At 47.3% G+C, this 20,153-nt stretch overlaps 1 protein-coding gene across 1 annotated transcript; it reads right to left on the bottom strand.

Annotated features, from left to right (window-relative positions):
- Window positions 1-325: 325 nt before the first annotated feature.
- Window positions 326-20,045, bottom strand: RFLNA (refilin A). The gene is made up of 3 exons (XM_069794855.1): window positions 19,368-20,045; window positions 8,044-8,153; window positions 326-5,841 (listed from the first exon to the last, which is right to left on the bottom strand). Exons 1-3 carry the CDS (start codon window positions 19,575-19,577, stop codon window positions 5,508-5,510), a joined length of 654 nt encoding a protein of 217 aa, XP_069650956.1. The 5' UTR covers window positions 19,578-20,045; the 3' UTR covers window positions 326-5,507.
- Between the last annotated feature and the right edge of the window lie 108 nt (window positions 20,046-20,153).

Raw genomic sequence — 20,153 nt, 5'->3', positions numbered from 1 at the left:
AGATCAAGCAGGAAGAGGAAAATTTCAAGTGACGAAATGGTGAAACTGCCGACTAGTGAAATCTTGAAAGGTAAAACTGCCTCTGCAGGAAGCATGAGTTTTGTGCCCTCTGATATTTCAACCTTCCCTGGGCATACGTGACAGAGCAGGTTTTATACATCACAGCACTGACTGTCTGAGACCACAGCCTCCCGACCACGGGGAACTGGGCTGAAATCCACGGGCAAGGGAGGGACACACCAAAAACATTCCCTCTGGATAGGAAAGGGGCATTAGGCACCAAGTAAATGGATAAGGAAGAGGAAGGAAACTGGATACATCAGCATGACAGTTTGAGCATTTTATTACGATATATAAATTTTGTCTTCTTAAATTACTCTCTATGAGTTGAACAGAAAGGGATTATTGTGGAGGAGGGAATATACAAAAATAAAAGGATATTGTGAACTACTGCATCACCACATATACAACAGTAAAGTACTTTACAAGCACTTAGAGAATCAGACTTACTTACAAAAATAAAAATATGACACATCCTTATGCATTTCCACCAGTTGTATGTTCTCTTCCTTCTCTAACCATCAAACACCTTCCAACCCCATCTTCAGGTCACAATTCACATGGTAGGATACTTTGCTCATTTTGATGGCCATCACAGTATCTGAAAAAGAATTAGTGCCTCCCAAGACTTACAAAATACAATGATTATAGGAGAGCTTTAGGGGACATGTTCAGAACAGATCAATTTGTGAGTGATGGGGTAATACTCAGGGAGCAGAGTTTACCTGGTGGTAGAAATGTGAATATCCCACAACAAGATCCATCATTCCCTATAAAGTGTTCCCCCATCTCCAGAGAGGCACAGCTCTGTGGATGAGTGCTTGATACACACAGTCCCCCACAAGCCTGGGGACGCTGATGCTGACAGACTTCAGTGGACTGAATGACTGTGACAGAGGATGGATCTGATTTTGTTTCAGCTCTAAAGAAGGCAAGGATGCCCCTCCCTACAGGAAAAAAGGCAGGTTAAAAATGGCTAAATATCCTAGCTCACAGTGTTCACACACAGAACCATTCGCCTCTAGATCAGATTCACGCAGCCTTTAGTTTTCAGTTTACACTACAAAGTTTTCTGCTCATTAGCCTTCTAGTGACCTTTCCCATTTTTTTTAAGACACACTCAACATAAATAGTAAATAGCATTCACTTCTCTGACCAGCAGCTCACTCAAACACTGCTATCAACACCCAAACCTCATTTCATCATTTCCAGAAAGTAGGCACCTAGGGTGCGAATCTCTCTGTATTTCACATTGAGAAAAGCAGAGCTGGCTTAGGTAAAAAAAAAAAAAAGAAAGAAAGAAAAAGAAAAAAAACAAAGACAAAAGAAGCAGTAAACTGTTTCGGTCGAAGTTGTTCTCTGCGGTTTGTGCAAAGTATTCTGCAGATTCTGAAAGTTCAATGTTTACTTCGGATTCCCTCTTTTTGGCCCCAAATGCAAAGACAGCATTGCAGGCAGACCAGACACAAGCATGCTCTGTTGCATTCAGGGGCAAAACAATCACAGGAATGAAGGGGATGAAAGGCAAACCCTGCACCTTTGAGATAGTGACTTTCCACATTGAAAAAAATAACCTTCCCCCCAAAAAAACAGATGCCTTCTGGGAAAGTTTCTGATCAAAAATAACTATTGATGGAAAATAATTTCTAAAGGCAGAGTCTGACTTTACCCATCAGGCTTACAGGACTGTGGGCATCATGCACATTAGGATCTTGGGGAGAAATTGTGTAGCCACAGACCCAGCTGCTCAAGGAAACTCACCTTTCTAAGAAGCATGTATTTCCACAGTCTAAATTTATCATTTGTATCTTTGAGAAAATAGATATGAACAAAGATCTGTTGGTTGAGATTAATAATGCTCCATTTAAAAGAAAAATGCCTCTCTAGTGGGACTAACCGTTCCTTTTAGATGTACAAACATACTACAAGTACGGCGCTTCTTGACTGCTCAGAGCAATTCTTAATTGGCAACACACACACAAAATTCAGTTTCTGGTGTTTAAGCAAAACAAAAAAATGTCATCACTTCTCCCAGTCATGAGCAAGATGAACTTTGGCTCTTCTACCACCATCTAACCCAGCCACAGGGATAGAAGCAATAGGGACAGAGGGTGGGTGGGCAGGGTGGGATCTGTGCCCAGGCAAGGGTGAAGACCTGACCCTCTGTGATTTTCTTGTTTTCAGGAAAAACGAAGTCCCTTTCCAGTGCCAGCTTTCACTGAGAAGAAAAGCAGCTTGTGATGGGCCCATGGGAGACACCATATGAAAAGGTATTTTTCAACCACTTCTACAGATCTCAGGCACTTGGCAGTGCCACAGTTTGGATGTGGTCCAGGGTGGTAACCCACCATGGCCTGTCCATGGCTACACAGCTCAAAGTGTGCTCTGCAGCCTAGAAACCTGAGCTGCTCTCTGTCTTTTTTTTTTCCTGACATGGCAAAACCAGAAAAGCTGCTTAAGCTCAAAGGGGCAGGAGCATGTTAGGTCACTTCTAGTCTATTTGCAGAGAAAACAAAGCACGAAGCTTCAAAGAGGCCTGGCCTGGATGTGTGGGGACCCTGCAGTGCCAAGGATGCAGCCCTCCATTGCACCCTCCTGGGGGTCACATCCACCTGGGAGACTTTGCCTTAGCAGCCCCTGTCCCTGCATGGTGAAAGACCAGGCTGTGGTTCAGGTCTCTCCATTGGATTAGTATTTGCGCACAAGTGTTTTGGCCTTCTTTGAATTCTTTTCTTCTGTTGCAGCCAATGTTTAGGAAGCAGAGCTAACAGTGGACAAAGTGGGCAGAAGCCTGCAGGTGGCTATGATAAAAGAGATTTTCTGGGGAAAACCTGTCCGGCTCAAAGACCAGCGTGATCAAAAACTGCAGCTTTGTGCTTGGAGCAGGGGGATAATCCAACTGTTAGCAGGAGAAAAGCCTAATGTATGGTCAGAATAGGGAGTCTCTGGCATCCCTGCAGCTTGGAGGTCAGCCTGTCTCCATGCTTGCTCAGTGGAGGTGCCTGCAATCTAATCTGTCATCATGCAGGGATCTCCTGGGTATGAGTATTGGCCCTGCTTTTGAACCTGGATTACACTGTTGCTCCGCTTGGATACCTACCCCCTTTGCTACAGACTCTCACAGGTGCAGGGATAGAGCCCTCCAGAGCCTTCACGATGTGCCCAGGACAGCAAATGAGTATTTCCACTGGTCACAAGGCTCACTCACCAGCACTTGGCGAAACAGGATAGACCTCAACATGAGCTAGCAAGTAAGCGCATCACTAACTTGCACTGCACTTGGGACCACATTCATCCTAGCTTCAACTGCCCTGCTGCCTAAGCTAGCGCCGCAGCACTCACGTTTGCTGGAGCTCTGGGGAGAAGGATTGCTTCAGGTATAATAATCCCTTTGGAGGCAGATGTTGCTTTTCCAGGCTTTGATGCTGACAGTCAGTGACAGCAAAATCTGACCAATGGACAAATATAATCCTTGTTTCTGTGTTGCTGAAAAGAATTCAACAGTAGGTGGAAGCCTTGGAAATCCTTTGAGAGATTTCTCCCTACCAAGTCCTAACTCCCGAACAGAGAGGCAGAGTTCATCACTGCCATAGCACGTATATTTCAGTACTAATGATGCTTCAGCTGTCAGGATTTAAGTTTGTATATAAAGACCTTATATTTACTTCTGGTGGAAAAATTGTGCTTCATTTTAAATAAGAGAACTCTGTTTCATAAAGGTCACAGTTCTGGTCACATTTACCAATTGCCTTTTGAAACTGATGGAAAAAGTATCTCTATAAGTCTTTTTTATTTTATTTTTTTAAGTTTTTCAGATATATTTTCTTTAATCTCTGTGGGTTTGTGCGTCAACTCTTTCTGGGCAATCAGCTACATCTTGTTGACATTGTTAACAGGTTTTCTGACTTGGCTGTTCAGTTGCGTTCTGAAATAACTCAATCAGACTCACAGCAAGTCAGGCACAAAATGGGAAGTTTAGAAGAGGGAAAGCTGGAAATTAATTTCCGGAGCTGTGCGGTTATTTTCTAAGTCTGGACTCTTCTAAGCAGCATGCAAAAATTCTTGGTAAGATTTTTGGAGACAATTCCATGCTATTTTCAAAGGTTATATATTTGTGGGAATCCAGGTTCTTGCAGATTTTCAGTGAGCTACCAAAGTGAAGAGATACCAGGAGACGTGATTCCTGAGTGGGGAATGGTTTACCTTAGGATGGCTGTAGTGACTCCTGTTCTCTCAGTGTTTCTTGATCCTTTTGCAGAGACAGCTCAGCTGTTTGTGAAGTACCTGTTGAATTGCTATAGCCTGGCTGATTAAGGAAAACCTGGACGGATTTGGGCTCTTCAATACTTCAAGCTCTACACTGAGAAAGTTTGGCTGCTCCTCCAGTCAGCGAAGCTGTCCATGCCACAGGTATGGAAACTATTGAGAGGGTGAGCAACCTTGCTTACGAGTTAACCCTGCACTGGCTTCTTTGAAGCTAGATAGAATCTTCCTGTACTACACTCCTCTCTGTAATACAGCCATACCCTGAAACTCAGAAGGGCTGCAAGTGCGTAAAGATGCCTGTAAATTGGGTGTTTGAGACAACAAACAGCATGGCACACTTGGACTGACAGTACTTCTGAAAAAGGGCACTGGGCTCCTAAATCACTTGGACAGTTTTAGAAAATAGCCCTTCAGCTATTCAGTTTCCTCAGTCTCCCCTGCATACTCTTGGCTGGGCTCACAGAAGAGGTGGCCATACGTTGGGGTAGGCCTGTCTCCCATCTCCTGGTTGTGCTGTGCCTTGCTATGGTATATAAACATCTAGCTGCTAGCAAGAGCAGTGCGTGCCTGTTTTCTTGGTTTTTTTCTCGGTGACAGTCCCCACTCCTCCCAGTAAGTTAGGCCTGAGGTTACTGCAGTGGTGTAATATTGCAGCTATCATCTCCCAGATGAGCTGTTGGAGCAAGCTGTGATGTATTGATACAAATAACCACTTCCTCTGCATTTAAACTCTAAGAGACCTGGCTTGGTGTATGCTGGGCAGACTGGACACTGACTCTGCAGTTGGTCTTCCCTTTGCAGAGATCAAAATAGCTCTGAAGGTTACACCGAGTCTCGCGTATGTGCTAGACGAGACCTACAGAGCTCAGGAGGCAGCATTCTGCTATGGGTCCTTAGTCATCTTGATTTCATCTAGACACAAGTCAAAAATAGATATGCTTGGAAAAAAACCCCAAAAATAAAATCCAGATCATGAATGTCAGGAACGTCACGAAATACAAGCCAGCCTCTCACTGATCAAAACCATCCCATGCCCTGCAAGCCTCCTCCCAGCCAGTTCAGCCTCACCCAAGACGACGTGTTCTCCAGCCATTAATATTCAGTCGCCATCAATGAAGGCCCAGCCAGAGACCCAGCAAAGGCCACAGCCTCCTTGAGGTCACAAGGTTGCCAGTGGCAGATCAGAGGGTCTCGCTGTAGATGATGCACGGGCTGGTTTCCTCGCAGAGTTCCAGCTGCACACTGGAAGCAAACCAACGCTTGGCACAACCCAAGCTGTAGTTGAGGGTGGTCCGGTAAATGTTCTTGGCACGCTTAGGAAAAATGATGGTCGTGCTCTGAAACCTCAGTGGCTTCTGGCGAGGCTCAAAGATCAACTGGGACTTGTAGTTCCGCCAGGTGCAATTGGGAGCAGCAATGACTGTCTCGCTGTAGGTGGTGACGGTGGGGATAGGGCCATAGAAGATGTCATCCCGATAATGCTTCTCGGAGTCGTACTTCACCTCAGAATTGCACCTACAGAGGACAGCAAGGTATCAGTAACACAGCCCAGGCAGTAAAGGAGAGAAGATAGGCAGGACTCTTCTGTAACCCTTTGGAGCTGGCAACATTTATCACCTCTTACTGCACAGACACCAGGGCAGCTGCCAACCCTACAACCCAAAGCGGAGGGCCAAGAGGACTCCTTCCTGCTGGTGAATCTTGGTGGAACCCCACCTTGCTGTGAATCCATCTCAGCATTTCTGCAGTGCATGAGCACAGAAGACCAAGCCTGCCTGGTCCTGCTAGGAGAGAAAAGACCTTGTTGCACCAGCTCCAAGCAACCCGATTCCTCCTCTGGTTTCCTCCATGGGCCCCACTGGGGCCTCAGCTCAGCCCTGAGAGCTACACTGGAGGCAAACACCCTATTAGCAAAGGCCATCAAGGGGTGGTGAAACCCCCTCAGCTGTGGTAGCTCAGAGACTGAGGAATGGACATTCATCCATGGACTGTGCAGGAAAAGCTTGAAATCCCAGAAAAATTCTTGATCCAGCCTTTTCCTGAGCATTTTTAACAAGCACAGCCACGCAACATCAACTTGAAATGCTGAAGGTCCCTGAGAAACAAAGGTCCCCTGATCATTGACTCATGGCAGGTCTCACCACACTCCCTGCTGCTAGTGCTAGGCTTGGAGGGTGTCACTGCCCCAGTGACCAGGTTGAATAGATGCTGCTGGTGGGCCATGGGCATGGGATGTCACATTGGGGTCAGGAGGAACCTACTCATGCCTGCTGCTGCTTTCACAGGCCCTGTCATCCATGCAAGCTCTGGCTTGGCAGGAAAATAATGCCATAAATAAGGTTTTCATAGATAGCAGAAGCATGGTGTAAGGGACACTTGTTGAGCTGTCAAGGCTGTATGTTTGGTTTTTTATCTTTATATTGCCTTGCCATCAGAACACAAAGATGCCCAAGCTAGCTAAAATCAGAGTGCCGGTAGATGAGGGGTGAGGTTGCTTGTTGGGGCCTCCCAAAAATCCAAGCAATGGTCAAATAGCAGGCAAAACAAAGAGATGCTGTGGGCTATGGCTGTCCAATATCCAAGCCATTGGTCTCAAAGGAAGTGGCCATGTTAACAGCCGTCAGATGAAGAACCCACAAAATGTGGGATGTCACTGCCCTGCCTGTTTTCTGCAGGCATCCAGAAGGGATGTATGGACACCAGGTCACGTAAAGGGCTTTTCCTAGAACCCCTGGCCATGGGGAGCAGCAGGACTTTCACTTGTTTCCCCGCTCCCCAAATGCTCCTCTGGCAAACAGCAGCCAAGGAATGTGCAGCTCCACGTAAAAAAGATTAAAAGCTGGGTGTGTGCTTGTCATTACCTCCACCCGGAGGGGGGGTTGACTGATTGTGCTCTGCATGTAATCTGAGCTGCTGTAATGTATTTTGCACAGCTAGGGTGTAAGCAAGTCATTCTGCACACATAAAACAAGACTCCGATGTAATCACCATAAAAACATGCCCGCCAGCAGTTCCTCAGCAAGCAGAGATTTACTGGGGTACATTTCCAGAAAGACATTTGCATAGGTTGAGGGGGGTGGGAATTGGGTTTACAGTCCTCCCACTGTCCCTGCCCCAAGCTGTGTGTGACTGCTCCATGCTGTTTGCACAGTACATTCCAGACCAGCAAAAGAGTGAAGGAAGAGCAGAGACATACGTTTATCCACAGGCCACAGCACCAGCCCCACAGGAGGTCAGAACACCTCCATCACTGGCTTGAGGGACCACCTCCTCATGAGAAGATCACTCTGTCTCTGTGCGCTAGTCTAATGTTGGTTCTTTGCTGCAAGGGCTAACAAAACCAGGTGCCAATTATAAGGGTGTTGCTTCTTCTGAGGATACACGTCAGCAGAGAACAAGATAAAGACCATCAGGTTACTTAGTGGGGGCCACCAAGCCTACAGATGGTAATGGTTTTCTCTCATAGCCTTGGATTTGAGCTGGCCTTGGAAGGAAAGCCAACTTCTCTTACAACCTCCCTCCAGTTCTTGCCTCCTCCCCCCTGCTTCTGCTGCTGTCAGTGCCTTTTTAATTCAGGCATTACCCTCCCACCTGTCCCTCCCTTCCCATCAAAATAACCACGACTCCCATTTGTAAACACATTTTAATTTTTTGCAAAGGGAAAAGCGCCAGGAAAAAGACAGAAATCCCTACCTAGCCAACCTATCCCATCTGTACCTGATTTCCTGCACGGGCTCAGGGCTGACCTCAATGCTTTCTCCAAAAAACACAGGGTACATTCGAGGCCTCATCTCCGGCATGGATGGGTTCAGAAGCAGGTAAGGCATCTGCAGGAAAGAAGAGCACAGCAAGTGTTGGGACACAAGAGATGAGGCTGGCACGGTTCATTATGTGCTGTGGCTGGGAGCTGAGCAGCCAGCAGCAGCACGTTCAGCACTGGCAGGAGGAGACACCATCTCCTCAGAGATGAACTCCATCTCCTCAGAGTCCCATGGGAGACACTGCAGGTGACAGGCTCTTTGGCAATGAGAACAGGTGACTGTGGCAGCATCAGGACCAACTTTGTTTCATGCAAGCTAAGCCCACCTTGCTTGCACTCTCAGCATCATTCAGCTCCCCCTGGCAGTCCCTGTCTTCTCCAGGTTTGTAGCAGGGCCCCAGGTTAGCGGAGCGTTGATCACGCTGAGGAAGGCACTCTTTGCTCAAAGGGGAGGACCATTGTCAAGTTGCCACAAAACAGCCTTAAGGTGGTCAGCAGAGAACAGGACCCCATCCTCGCACAGACAAGCCTCGTACAGGCCTTGTATTTAAGATGCCTTGACTTTCTGATCTGCCACCTGTGGCTGTATCAATTTACAGGCTGACTTCCAGCTCCCAGGGCTGATGCGACGCAGCGAGCTGCCCTCCACCCACCAACACCACCCTCTCCACCTCCCTCTGCCCAGCACATCACCCAGGTAAGCGACTCTGCCCGGATCTCTGGCACTCCATGCTGCAGCATCTGTTGAAATTTAGCCCTTCCTTTCCTTCTTCCTTTCTTGCTTCTCACAGGAATTGCAATTGTTTGGGGGGTTTCTTTAACCCTGATGTTGCCTTCGCTGTTATGAATTAACAAATCTTACAAAGACTCAAACTACACCAGCACGGAGAAGTGCTCTTAGTCTGATGTAACACAGAGATAAGGCCTAAGTCTGCTGACTTAAAAGATGTAAGTCTACTTAAGTGAGATGTGTATACGTATTTTTATATATATGTATATCTCTCTCTCTCTATGCTGCAAATAATGTATCCCTTGCAACAATCCAGCAGGCGAAGTGATAGACTTGCTGTCGCTGAAGTCTCTGTGCCAAAAACGGCTGTCATGCTCCAAGGGACATTCTAGTTAACCATGCACAACTGAGTGTGAGGTGAGACACTGGGGCACCTTGTGGCCTCTGCAATGCAGGAAAACAGTTTCAAGCCAGAACTTTTTAATGAATGGAGCTGCTCCAATTCATGACACCGAAAACTGGATTTTTAAGACTAATTACACCCTGAAGTTACTTACTCTGACAAATTGTCACAGTCCAGCCTAGGCTCCTCTGCCCACCAAAAAAATGAGTAATTCCACTTCTCTTTACTGGAGTGCTCTTAAACATCAGTTCCCACATATAGGGGTCCTGTGTCTGGTGTCTGGACCAAGCCCAGCAGCTAATTAAGCCTAATCCTGACCTCCTGGAAAAATGTCACTGCAGGTTTTGGTCTCTGCCACCACTTTTCTGTTGGCAGCAATTTATGACATACAGGGACACAGCATCTCTTTAAAGGAGATGGCTGGCAGCCTGTGTGCAGGGTTGAAAGGTCTCTAGATGGCTGAAAAGCTCATGGAGTTTTTCCACTTTCCACCATGCATAGGCCATGTGTGCTAGAATCACAGCCATATTTCATCACTGTAAGTCAGTAAGATCATCTCAGGACTCACAGAATCCACTGACGCAGCTGAGGATACAGCTCTTGTATTGGCTTGCTCTTCCCATGCCACTCTGATCCACCTTCCCCAGCATCTTCTGGTTGGGTGGTACAGGAGGGAACAGCAGAGCTGTGACCCAGCTCCTACTGGCAGCACTGGGTAAGAGGTTCTGCAGCTTGTGCCCTACCCTGTACAATATGCAGGTCCCCAAATGCTCGCCAGGTTATCCCTCAAGTTGGTGTTAACTGGCAAAGCTCTGCTGAGTCCACTCAACAGCATCAGCTCCTACTACCTGAGGTCTGGTTTTCTCTAGCGGCTTGGGCTTTCTGCTTTAGGCTAAGGCAAAAAATGCCATTGCTTCATCTGAATTCGCCAAGGCCTTCAATTCTGGGTCCCAAAACCATAAAGCTGTTTACTCTTTCCATACTGAAATATCCCTGCACTTTACTACTGTGTTAAACTGTAAAGTAAAATGGCCAACCCCTCTTTTTGATTGAGTATTTCTGTTCCATTGCCAAAAAAGGACAGTATTTGCATAGGTATGGGGAGGAAAAAAAAAGAAAAAAAAAGGTATGTTCACCCTCATTACCAAACACTGGCCAAAAGGCAAAGTTCATTCCTGGATTGCTTTCAACACTCTTGACAGGGGAGGGCAAGGGCAGCCTTTCTGGTCGTAAATAAACCTCTTTGCTTCTGAAATGTGAATTGTTTAGATCAGACAAGCCTTAGTTCACAAGGGTGCAGATCTCCAGCTTTTAACAGTCTGCACATGGCCAAAGCTCTTTCTAAAGACATCTTGTACACAAGGAGAGGTTCATTTGGGTGCAGGAGTCAAACACCATGTGCACCGTGGGCTCTGCGAACAGCAGGTAAGTAAGTTGGCCGTTTGGGGGTTCATCTGCAAAGAGATGCAGATTGCTTTAACTGGTGAAGGAAGAAAGGCTGGGGATACATGTCCCTCCTTCAGGACACGGTTCTCTTTCTCTTTATACTCCTGTGGCCATACCTGACATTGGCAAAACTCCAGGTGAGAACTTGTCCTCTTTTTACACTGTGCCCACTTAAGGAGAGGTCTTGTCCAAAAGGCCCCAAACTGGTCTCTGCTTGCAGATGAGGTAAGAAAATTATCATCTCTGATCCTCCCTTTGAAAAGCTCAGCTCAGCAAAAGGTGTTTCCAACTTCCCACTGAATCTGCACAAGGCAGAAAGGTGGGCCTTGTCCTGTCTCATGAAGAGCAGACCTAAAGGTATGAATACTTCTTACTGAAAAATAATTGAATGTCCTATTTTTACCATGAACCATGACTCTCAGCACAAAACAATGCTGACTTATAAGCAGTTTGGGCTTTTATATGCCATCCTGAAGACAACACTGCTGACCAGTGCTGACCAGGGTGCAGGTTTGCAACAGGCTCTGAAGGGAAAGCCCCTGCCCTTGAACTACCACTGCCTCTTCCAGCATCACCCAGATGGTTTTCAGAGGACATCCACCCAAGTCCATGCCCAGCCCCACCCTCCTTCGTGTGATCCTACAGCCTAAGAAAGTGCATCTGGAGTGCTCTGCACACGCTGCTCTCTTCATGCACTGCCTTTGGGGGGCCTTTGCGACGCTCACCTCAGCTGGGGAGGGGCAATAGTTCTCTTTGAGAGTAATCAGCAAGTTGGTGGTTTGCTGTTTCCCGTAACAGGTAAAATAAGTCACAACCACCAAAGACAGTTTCACACCCTGGTACCAATTGCCCAAAAAGTGGAGAGGTAGAACAGAACTGGGAAAGCTCTTCTGTCCCAGCGTGTAAACAACAGATGTTTTCAGTCCATGCTGCCAAAACTGACTGCAAACTTAGATAACCAGAAAAAAGGTTGGGAAGCACTGATCTGAGCTGCACAGGCACCCCAATATTGTCTTACTGTGAGTTCAGCCTATGGGAGTATCATCTGGCCAGGGACAACTGAAGATTGGGTAAAATGGAACTGTTGTGAATTAAGCTGCTTTTCAGATGCAGACTAGCTTGTTAAAATGCCAAATAAGAAATCTGGATGGATGGTAACTATGAGCTTCTTTGCTAGATTAATGCAGGAGAAATCCAGATCTTTTAACAGGCATCTGCAAAGTGCAGTTTTAAGGAAGCCATTTCAGTGCTTCCAGGCAAACAAACCTTCACACTTCTTGCTAACATATGCTGACACTAAGTGTGCTCTGAATATCCCCAGAGACGAAGATGCAGGAGGCAAGGTCCTTCCTGTGGCTTAGCAGGAACATTGCTGGGGCATCTGGTCCCCAGCATTTGTACAGGAACAGGCTTCACAGCCCACTGTGTGCCGGGGGTGCCGCTCAGTCAAAGCATGAGCCCAGAGGCAAACACTGTCTGTTGAAATCACAAGTCCCACAGCAGGGAACAGGAAACAAGAACATGTTGCAGAAACAATACCAGTGTGCACGGAGAAACAGAGGCTCTGTCATGCATGACTGAAATCAATCAGAGTCAAAAAGTTGCCACTGAATTTGGTGAGAGCAGGATTCAGTCTTCTGCAGGTTAGTTCTGGACCAAGCGGTGATAAGACTATTTCCATTGTGGGTTATAGTTTACCTTGCTCTGGGAAGGGAAGGGTGGCAAAAGGCATTTCGTAATGCATTTCACATGCTGTAAATGAGCATCAACTTCAGACCTGCAGGCTTGGCTTGATTAATTTAGAAAGCTGGAACAATTACGAACATCGGCAAGCCAAAGTCAGCAACTTCCACCACCCATCAGAGACCATTAGAGATTCACACTTATCTACCACCATGAGTTGCTGCAGGTCAGAAACCTTGAAGTCACCTGGAAGTCCGCAAATGGAAGATGTAAATAACTTACAAAGCAGGGTCCAAAAATAGAGATCATCTGTAAGACCCTGACGTCTGCTCACCAAACAAGGAAATGAATTGCTTGCACCGAGTGAAAGGGTCACTAAACAGTAAGCATAGGTTTTACATAGCAGCAGCTGAAAGGCACTTCAGACAAAATTTTGTTTCACTTCCAGAGATGTTCTGCAATGTCTGCTTCTGCATCTCACCTGGAGTTGGGAAGCAAGGAACAGGGGATACGAGCTTTCCAAAAGATTTGTCTTTGGGGCAAAAATGTTATACGCTTGGCACGTGTCAAAAGCTGGCTTTTGGCAAGAGTTAGACACCAGCTCCTTCCAATCTGTTTTAAGGTAAAAACAAAACAAAAATGTTCTGCCTGTCAGAAAAATACTGACTCAATTCTTTTTCCTTCTGCACAGGAATGGTTGAAAGAAGAGGAACACTGGACTGCTGAGCTCCCTTGAGAAAATTATGATCCTTGGCTCATTTCTAGCAACCACTCAGCGATCTCTGGTCACTTGACAAATAAGGTGAGTTTCTTTATTGCCCTTCACCACAGATGGGCTGGCAGAGAGCAGAGCTTGTTGCACACTACTGGGGGTCACTGATGGTGAAGAGGAGAAACCTACATGTCTTTAGACGAGGCTGTCCACAAGTGATCCGCAGTCGAGGTCTGTCTATCCAAAGAACAAACCCTAGGGTTGTTGTGCTGGAAGGTTACAGCTGGAACTTGATTAATCTGTCCCCAGTAATTGGAGCTGTGCTGCTACTTATCAGATGCAGCTCTGCAAAAGCCACCACAAACCTGTAATCTTTATGCAGGGAGAGGAGGAGTCTGGTAGTCCAGGAAGGTTGAGGAGGCGAAGGGGAAGATACTGGAGAGATCAAACAGTGAGCCCCATGCGTACATGTTATGGCCTCAAAACAGAGCCAAGGTTAAAATTAAGCAGTAAATGTGCTATCATTTTTATTTCCTTTCCAGTACATAATTTGTTTCAACCAGCAAAGAGTTACAGTATTATTAAAAAGTTGAAGTGCTTTCTTGTTTGGCTGCATTTTTCCTTCTGTCTTAACTCTGATGCCTTTCAGGCATGTAATGGCCTGGGCAGCTAAACTCTGCTTTTTTCAAGTAGCACATAGATAAACACAGATAAAATTGGCTGCTGAACGGAATTCAATCTACAGCTTACTAGCAGTACTTCCTTTATTGCGGTGTATTATGGGGGGGCTCTTGCTTTACGACAGACACACAACCTTCAGCTCCATGTCATTGCTTTGTACCTGCCACGAGTGCCATCTCAGTGACTGGTTCCTGGGGGTATTTAGATCGCAGAGTTCTGAACAACAGCAAAAATAATGTAGTGGGCAGAATAATGCTATTTTACCCCTAATAATTATATAGAGTCAGTGCGGTCTGTTAAGATACTTTTCATTTGGGGTAACTTAGAAGAATGGAAGCAGAGTTATCAAATAGTAAACAAAGATGAGGAAAAAAAGTGCCATGAAACTGGCCTGAAATATACTGACTATTCTTTAGCTTCCAAATCCCAGGCAGCAAAGCAACAAAAAGGGAAGTAAATTAACGTGGGTTGAAATAAATAAACCCCAAAAAACACCTTTCCCCAGAGACCACGAAGGACCAGGACTGACCGACTCCTCTTGCAATGGTCATTATGTGGAAGGCACTAAGATGCAGCATTAGATCTCTAGGGACTGTAAGGGGAAACAGCTTTCCAAGCATCAGGGCTACAACTAGGATACAGCTTCCCAAATTCCCAGCTCCTAACTCGGCTAGGGCATAAGCAAATCTCTCACCACATTTTCCCACTATGGTAACATGTCAGGTCCATGAAAATGTCACTTTGCTCAGCTGTTATTTACAGCTATAATGAAAGATCTGGCTGAGTTATTTGACACACATCTACATTCTCCGGTCTAGCTGATAAGCAGTATTTGTTTAACAGCCCATTTATTTTCCCAATATCTTCGCGTATTGCACGTTACGAGTAATTTATACTAGAGCCGGATGGGATTATATTTGGAGGTGATAACAGTAAATGCAGACCTCAGGTAGAAAGCAGGGCTTTATTATTTCAAAGAATTACATCCTTCCTGCCTCTCACTCTTCTATTTCAAGTGGGAAATGTGTGCTGCTTTGCTTATTGTCCACAGCGTTACACAGGGACGCAATGGAAACTAAACAGCTAGAAGACACCACCCTAGATACAGACACATTTTTCAGAGTAGATGATGAGACGCCTATAACTGTTTCCCTGATCTGCCCAGAAGGGACATGTGTCACGGTTTGCAGATTAGGTGAGGCCCAGAGCCATTCCCCCTCCTTCACTGCTGGCGTTGGACCAAGGAGGAAGAGGAGCGGGTGTGTGTTCGGAACTGGACGGGGCCAAGGGACAGGGGACAGCCAGGTGGGGTTACCCTTTGCCAGGCAGCGGACGCAGGCGTGAAACTGAAACCACCGCCAGCCCCTGCCAGGGGAATTCCTGCAGGATCCCACCCCGTGGGAGCGGTTCAGAAGTGGGTCAGGACTTCGGGCCGCCAACGCCAGCCCCTGAGGCAAGCCCTGCCGCTGTACCAGATGGGTGCCTCGCTCCCTGCACAAGCCTGGGGCTTTCCCCAGAGCTGCTGGGACCCACGTGGGCTTGGAGAGTCATGTCACTTGCTCTGTGTGAGGGCTGCAAGCTGGCTCAGGTTGGGGGTGCTGGGCGTTTCTCTCCCATGTGCTTTCACTGTAGGTGTTGGCAGGTCTGGAAGTTATGTATTGCCTGGAAACCCTTTGATGGCCATGTTCCCCACTCAGACCCAACAAGACAGTCCCCCTTCCCAGAGCACTTTCAGTGTAGGATGAGATGCTGGCTCTCTGGCCCAAGGGCTCTTCAAAACGAAACACGTCAGGAAGAGGTGTTTTTCGGTTTTGGTTTTGTTTTTTGTTTTTTTTAATATCAGCCACAAATCCAACAGGGTTGGCACACATGCTGACCTGGACCCCATCGTTGGGACCATGCCTGTGAAGGCTGTGCCAAGGGGGAAGGTATCCTCCTCCTCTGTACTTGAGATGAAGCTGGAATCTCCGCCCACCACATGAGACTGATTCTGGCATTGCACTGTTGTCCAACACAGCTCCTGAATGTAAGTAAAAATTCCCTACATGGGAGCATTCATATGACAGCTGATCCACTGTCCTACAGAAGTCAGTGCTCAGTGAAGCAGGCTGAATGCACAAATGCTTTCAAATAAAAAGGAACTCATTGCAGTGGCAGAACTCATTGCAGTGGCAACAGCATTCGGAAGGGACAAGAGGTCTGCTGCTTCAAGAAGGCACAACTGATAGTTCTGCAGATGAACGTGATCCTGATCTCCCCTGATAACCATTAGGAGTTACGCTATTGAATGCAAAGCACTTATTTCAGTACAGCCCAAAAGCAGCTCTTCTAGCCTAAAACTACATCCCAGCACAACAACAACAGGGAGAACTCTAAGCAGATCTGGCTACTTTGATGTCATTTCATTCCCCACCTGCTTCTTTGTGCATATTATTAGAGATTTATTTCACTGTATTTATGTTTATTTTGGCCCAGCATTACATGCAAAGCCTAGAGAATTCAGTAACCCAAGTCCTGAGAATCAATTTAATCACATTTCAGATTTAAAAGGCAGAACTAGGTAAAAGTCACCTTCTATTTTCATTAGGATATTTGCACTTAAGCACAAAACAATTGACAAACTCCCTACATGGACTTTATGTGAAGAAATAAAAGCCAATTTCTCCTGCACTGCAAGTAAAGTGCAACAAAAAAAAAGTCCCTAAATGGTGTTGAACTTGTGGTATTTATGACTCTGGCCCTAAATTGCCTTTCATATTTTCTTGGATCCCAAAGCTGTAGCCAAATTGGCTGGTTAAATGTGAATAAATGGTGCATTGTCTTTGAAACAAAGTCATGCTTATTAAAGAGAAGACAGTTTACTTTTTCAGAGTCACAGTTAATAACACAAAGCAGAGAGAGCATAGATTTTACACACAAGAAAGTCTTCGATAAGGGCATGCATCTCATTTTAGTCTGTATGAGAAGAGCTGTCCTAGGGCAGAAAAATTCTTCAACATATTTGTGAAGTTGGAGCAAAATAGCTGACTGCAAAAGAACACAACTGGGTTCAGACCGGTGGTTTTGATAGGTCTGCAGCAAGGAATAGTATGAAATACTTCCCACAGACCTGGAATGTTGTTTTCTTCACCTGACAGCAATTTATTGTAACCGTACATACTAGAATGTTGGCCGTTAGTGACTGAGCTTATATATGGTTTTACGGTATTATAACACAAAGAGTGCAGGCTGCATTCCTGGCTCTGTCATGTTTATAAGCAAAACAAACACTAATATAACAGACGATTAAAAAAAGCATGCCTTGGTGTGCAAATAGCTGCAATTACTGATTTGCCAATTCTGCATGCTCTGATGAACAGCAGAGTAGTAGAGTTAAACAGAAGCACATTCATGGATTGCATAATTGCTCATAGATCTGCAAGTCCTTGTTAAATGGCAAGATTAAAGCTAATTAGACATTGAAATTTAGAAGTATGAAGCAAGCAATGCTCTCCATATTTTTCCTGCTTTCTTAGTAACAGCTGCAAGTACAGTATTTGCAAGGGTGGAAATGAGAAGTGAAACTCACTGTACAGTCAAATAGAGGGAAAGTTCCTATTTACTTCATTATTTTGCAGTGTACCAAACAGTCACAGTTAAAGAGCACAGTCCTGCACCACTCCAAATAATACAGTCAAATTGTTTTCAGTGTTAGAATCTCTGCAATCTTCTGTATCTACTAAGGGCATGGAAATATGCACAATGTATGAAACCCATACCCAAACAACAGCAGGAGCCCAGGGCTACCCGTGCTGTTGCAATGTGATATAAAATTTGGAAATATCTATAGTGTGAGTTCCTCTGAAAAGTGTAAAATGTTCATTTATGATCAAAATTTAAAAATAACTGGAAAACTTAATTTTGCCTTACACAGATCACAGGAATAACTTCTTTTCTGTAGGAGTCAAGCACTAAAACTCTCAGTCCTAACATCCCAAGAGCTGAAACAGGTTTTTTTCATGCTCTTTCATCTTCAATATCTAAGGGCTTTCTTGGGAGGAGTGGTGGCCAACTGTCATATTACTGGAATGGAGGCTGTCATATCCCCATTAAAGAGCTTTGCAGACACCTCCACCCCAGCTGTCTTCTGGTCCAGCAAGCCTTCATTCATCTTCCTCCCACATTTTATTTTTCAAATACATAGCAACAGCCTGATCCTGCCAAATCAGAGGCATGTGGGTAAGTAACTCTTTGTACATAAACAGTTCCATCAAGATGGCACACATGCCCAGACATCTGCAGGTAAGGCTCCATATTTGGAACTGCAGCGTTAGCGGGTTTGAGATTTGATTTTCATAATTAACACCTCACACCCTACCCACTGTAGTCTGGTAAGAAGGAGTCATTGTTCATGGGGAAGGCTTTGGCATGTTCAGGAGTAAAAGGCAGTTTTCAATAATATGCTAAAACAACCTTAGAACTTGAAAAACTAAATGAGGGTGTAAGAAGTCCTGCAAAATGTCTCTGCCAGGAAGAAGTCTTTGAATTGTCACTAATCCATAGGTAGATAAATTTTTCCCATGGAAATATTTGTGCTGCAGTTTTTATTCCGTATAGAAGCCAATTAACTGTGTTGAATACACCTACAAATGTCTTTTATATATGTTGAAAAAAAAAAAATTTAAAGATCCCTGGGGCAGAACTTTCATCATCCTTTAAAAACCTCCACCAGCATAGCTTATGCTCTGAACTTTGTTTTAAAAACAGTTTTTATAGCTAAGGGATAGAAATAAACAAAATAAAGCAGAATAACAGTCATAATAAATCTACCCAAATCCTACTCCACAGTCAACCGCTTCACTGGCACTGCGTCAGGCTAACCGAAATCTACAGCGCTACTGCCAGCTGTCTGAGCTTACAAACCACTAACCCTGCTCCGCTTGGCCATGCAGCACACAAACCTTTCACGCAGAGTCATGCCACAAAACCCCACTCCTGCAAAGGGCAGCAGCACACAACCTTGCCCAGACCGTGTCTCCATACCAACTCCCCGGGCAGACATCTGTACCCTGCCCCGAGTTAACGGACAGTTTTGTCTTTCTTGCAGCCAGGGCTCCAGCAAACGTGGCTCCACGCTCCTGACAAAACAAATGTGGGATGCCAGAACGTAACGACGGTGGAGAGCCCGACTCCCCTGCCTCGGTCCAGACGGATGCAGCTCCAACCTGTATCTACCAGGCAGGACAGTGTCACCGAGAAGCAGTTACACTTTCCTGTTCTTAAGGTAGGCAGGGGAGCCTGTTTCAGACCTGGGTTCCACTCCCACACCGTTACTAGAGTTTACCCAGCCAAACTGCCAACACTTCTGCGAGCGTATCAGAAAACCCCCGGCCGGCACTGGGCCAACCCCCTGCCTGGGCACACCAGCGGCGGTGCCACCATGGGGCACAAGCAGCCTGGGAAAGCCCTCGTCCACCAGTACAGGTGGACGGGCACTGAGGAGGGATGCAGCCGGGGTGCCCAGGAGTGCCCCAGTCAGTGGGCACAGGCCCTTTCCTCACTGCCCCCCACTCCGGGGCTGAGCCAGACTTTCTCCCCCCCGGGGCCCGGAGAGGACAGAGCCCAGCGCCCAGGGTTTGGCTCTTACCACTTTGCCGTCCTTGGCCTCTCGCCGGTGCCCCGGGGCCGGGGGGTCCGCACCGCCGCTGCCCCCAGCTCGGCCCTCACCGGGCGAGAGGGAGTAGAAAGGGGGGCTGGGGCTGGGGGGCAGCCCCGAGTCCGGGCTGTCCAGCAAGCCTTCCCGGCTCTTCTCCTTCAGGCTCTCGTCCATCCCTTGCAGCTGTAGGTGACCTACCATGTCTGGGGGGCAGCGAGGGGGCCGCAGCGGGAGAAAATGCTCCAGCGCCGCCCGCCGCGGAGGGAGGGAAGGGGAAAGGAGCCCGGGGGGCCCCCCCTGAGTCCCGATCGCCGCCACCAGCCTGCCGGAGTCCGGGCTGAGCCTGCTGCGGGGAGGAGAGCCAGCACCAGCCGGACCGGGGCTACCCCGGCCGCCTTCCCTCCACCCGGCCCCCGCGCCTTGCCCGCCCGCCGCCCCCCGCCCGTCAGGCGGCCCCCGGGGAAGGGAAGAAAGGCCCGATCCCCCCGCCCCAGACCCGCGGGGGATGCGGCCGTTTACGTGCGGCAGAGCCCGGGGCGGCCCCGCCGGCAGGGAGCGCTGGGCGCGGCGGGGGACGGGGCCGGGGCCGGGGCCGGGGCCGGGGCCGGGCGGGCCGCGTTCGTCCACAGGCTGCCGCCGTCCGCCCGCCCGCCCAGTCGCCTCCCGGCGGCCCATTTATCCGGAGAGGGTGGGAGGGGAGCCGGGGAGCGCCCTCCCCTTCCCCCGGCCCCCCAGCAGTTCCCCGGCCGCACATTTTCAGGCACTTCGCAGGCGGGG

Source organism: Haliaeetus albicilla, chromosome 10, assembly GCF_947461875.1.
Source record: "Haliaeetus albicilla chromosome 10, bHalAlb1.1, whole genome shotgun sequence".
NCBI classification, from domain to species: Eukaryota; Metazoa; Chordata; class Aves; order Accipitriformes; family Accipitridae; genus Haliaeetus; species Haliaeetus albicilla.
Note: the sequence above shows the minus strand (reverse complement) of the source record. Positions and strands in the feature narration are given on the sequence as shown.

Coding starts and splice junctions, on each gene's coding strand:
- RFLNA (XM_069794855.1), bottom strand. CDS start 19,577: ATGGTAGGTCACCTACAGCTGCAAGGGATGGACGAGAGCCTGAAGGAG. Junction 8,154..19,367: donor AGGCCAAGGACGGCAAAGTG/GTAAGAGCCAAA, acceptor TCTTTCCTGCAG/ATGCCTTACCTGCTTCTGAA. Junction 5,842..8,043: donor GAGCCCGTGCAGGAAATCAG/GTACAGATGGGA, acceptor TGTCCTCTGTAG/GTGCAATTCTGAGGTGAAGT.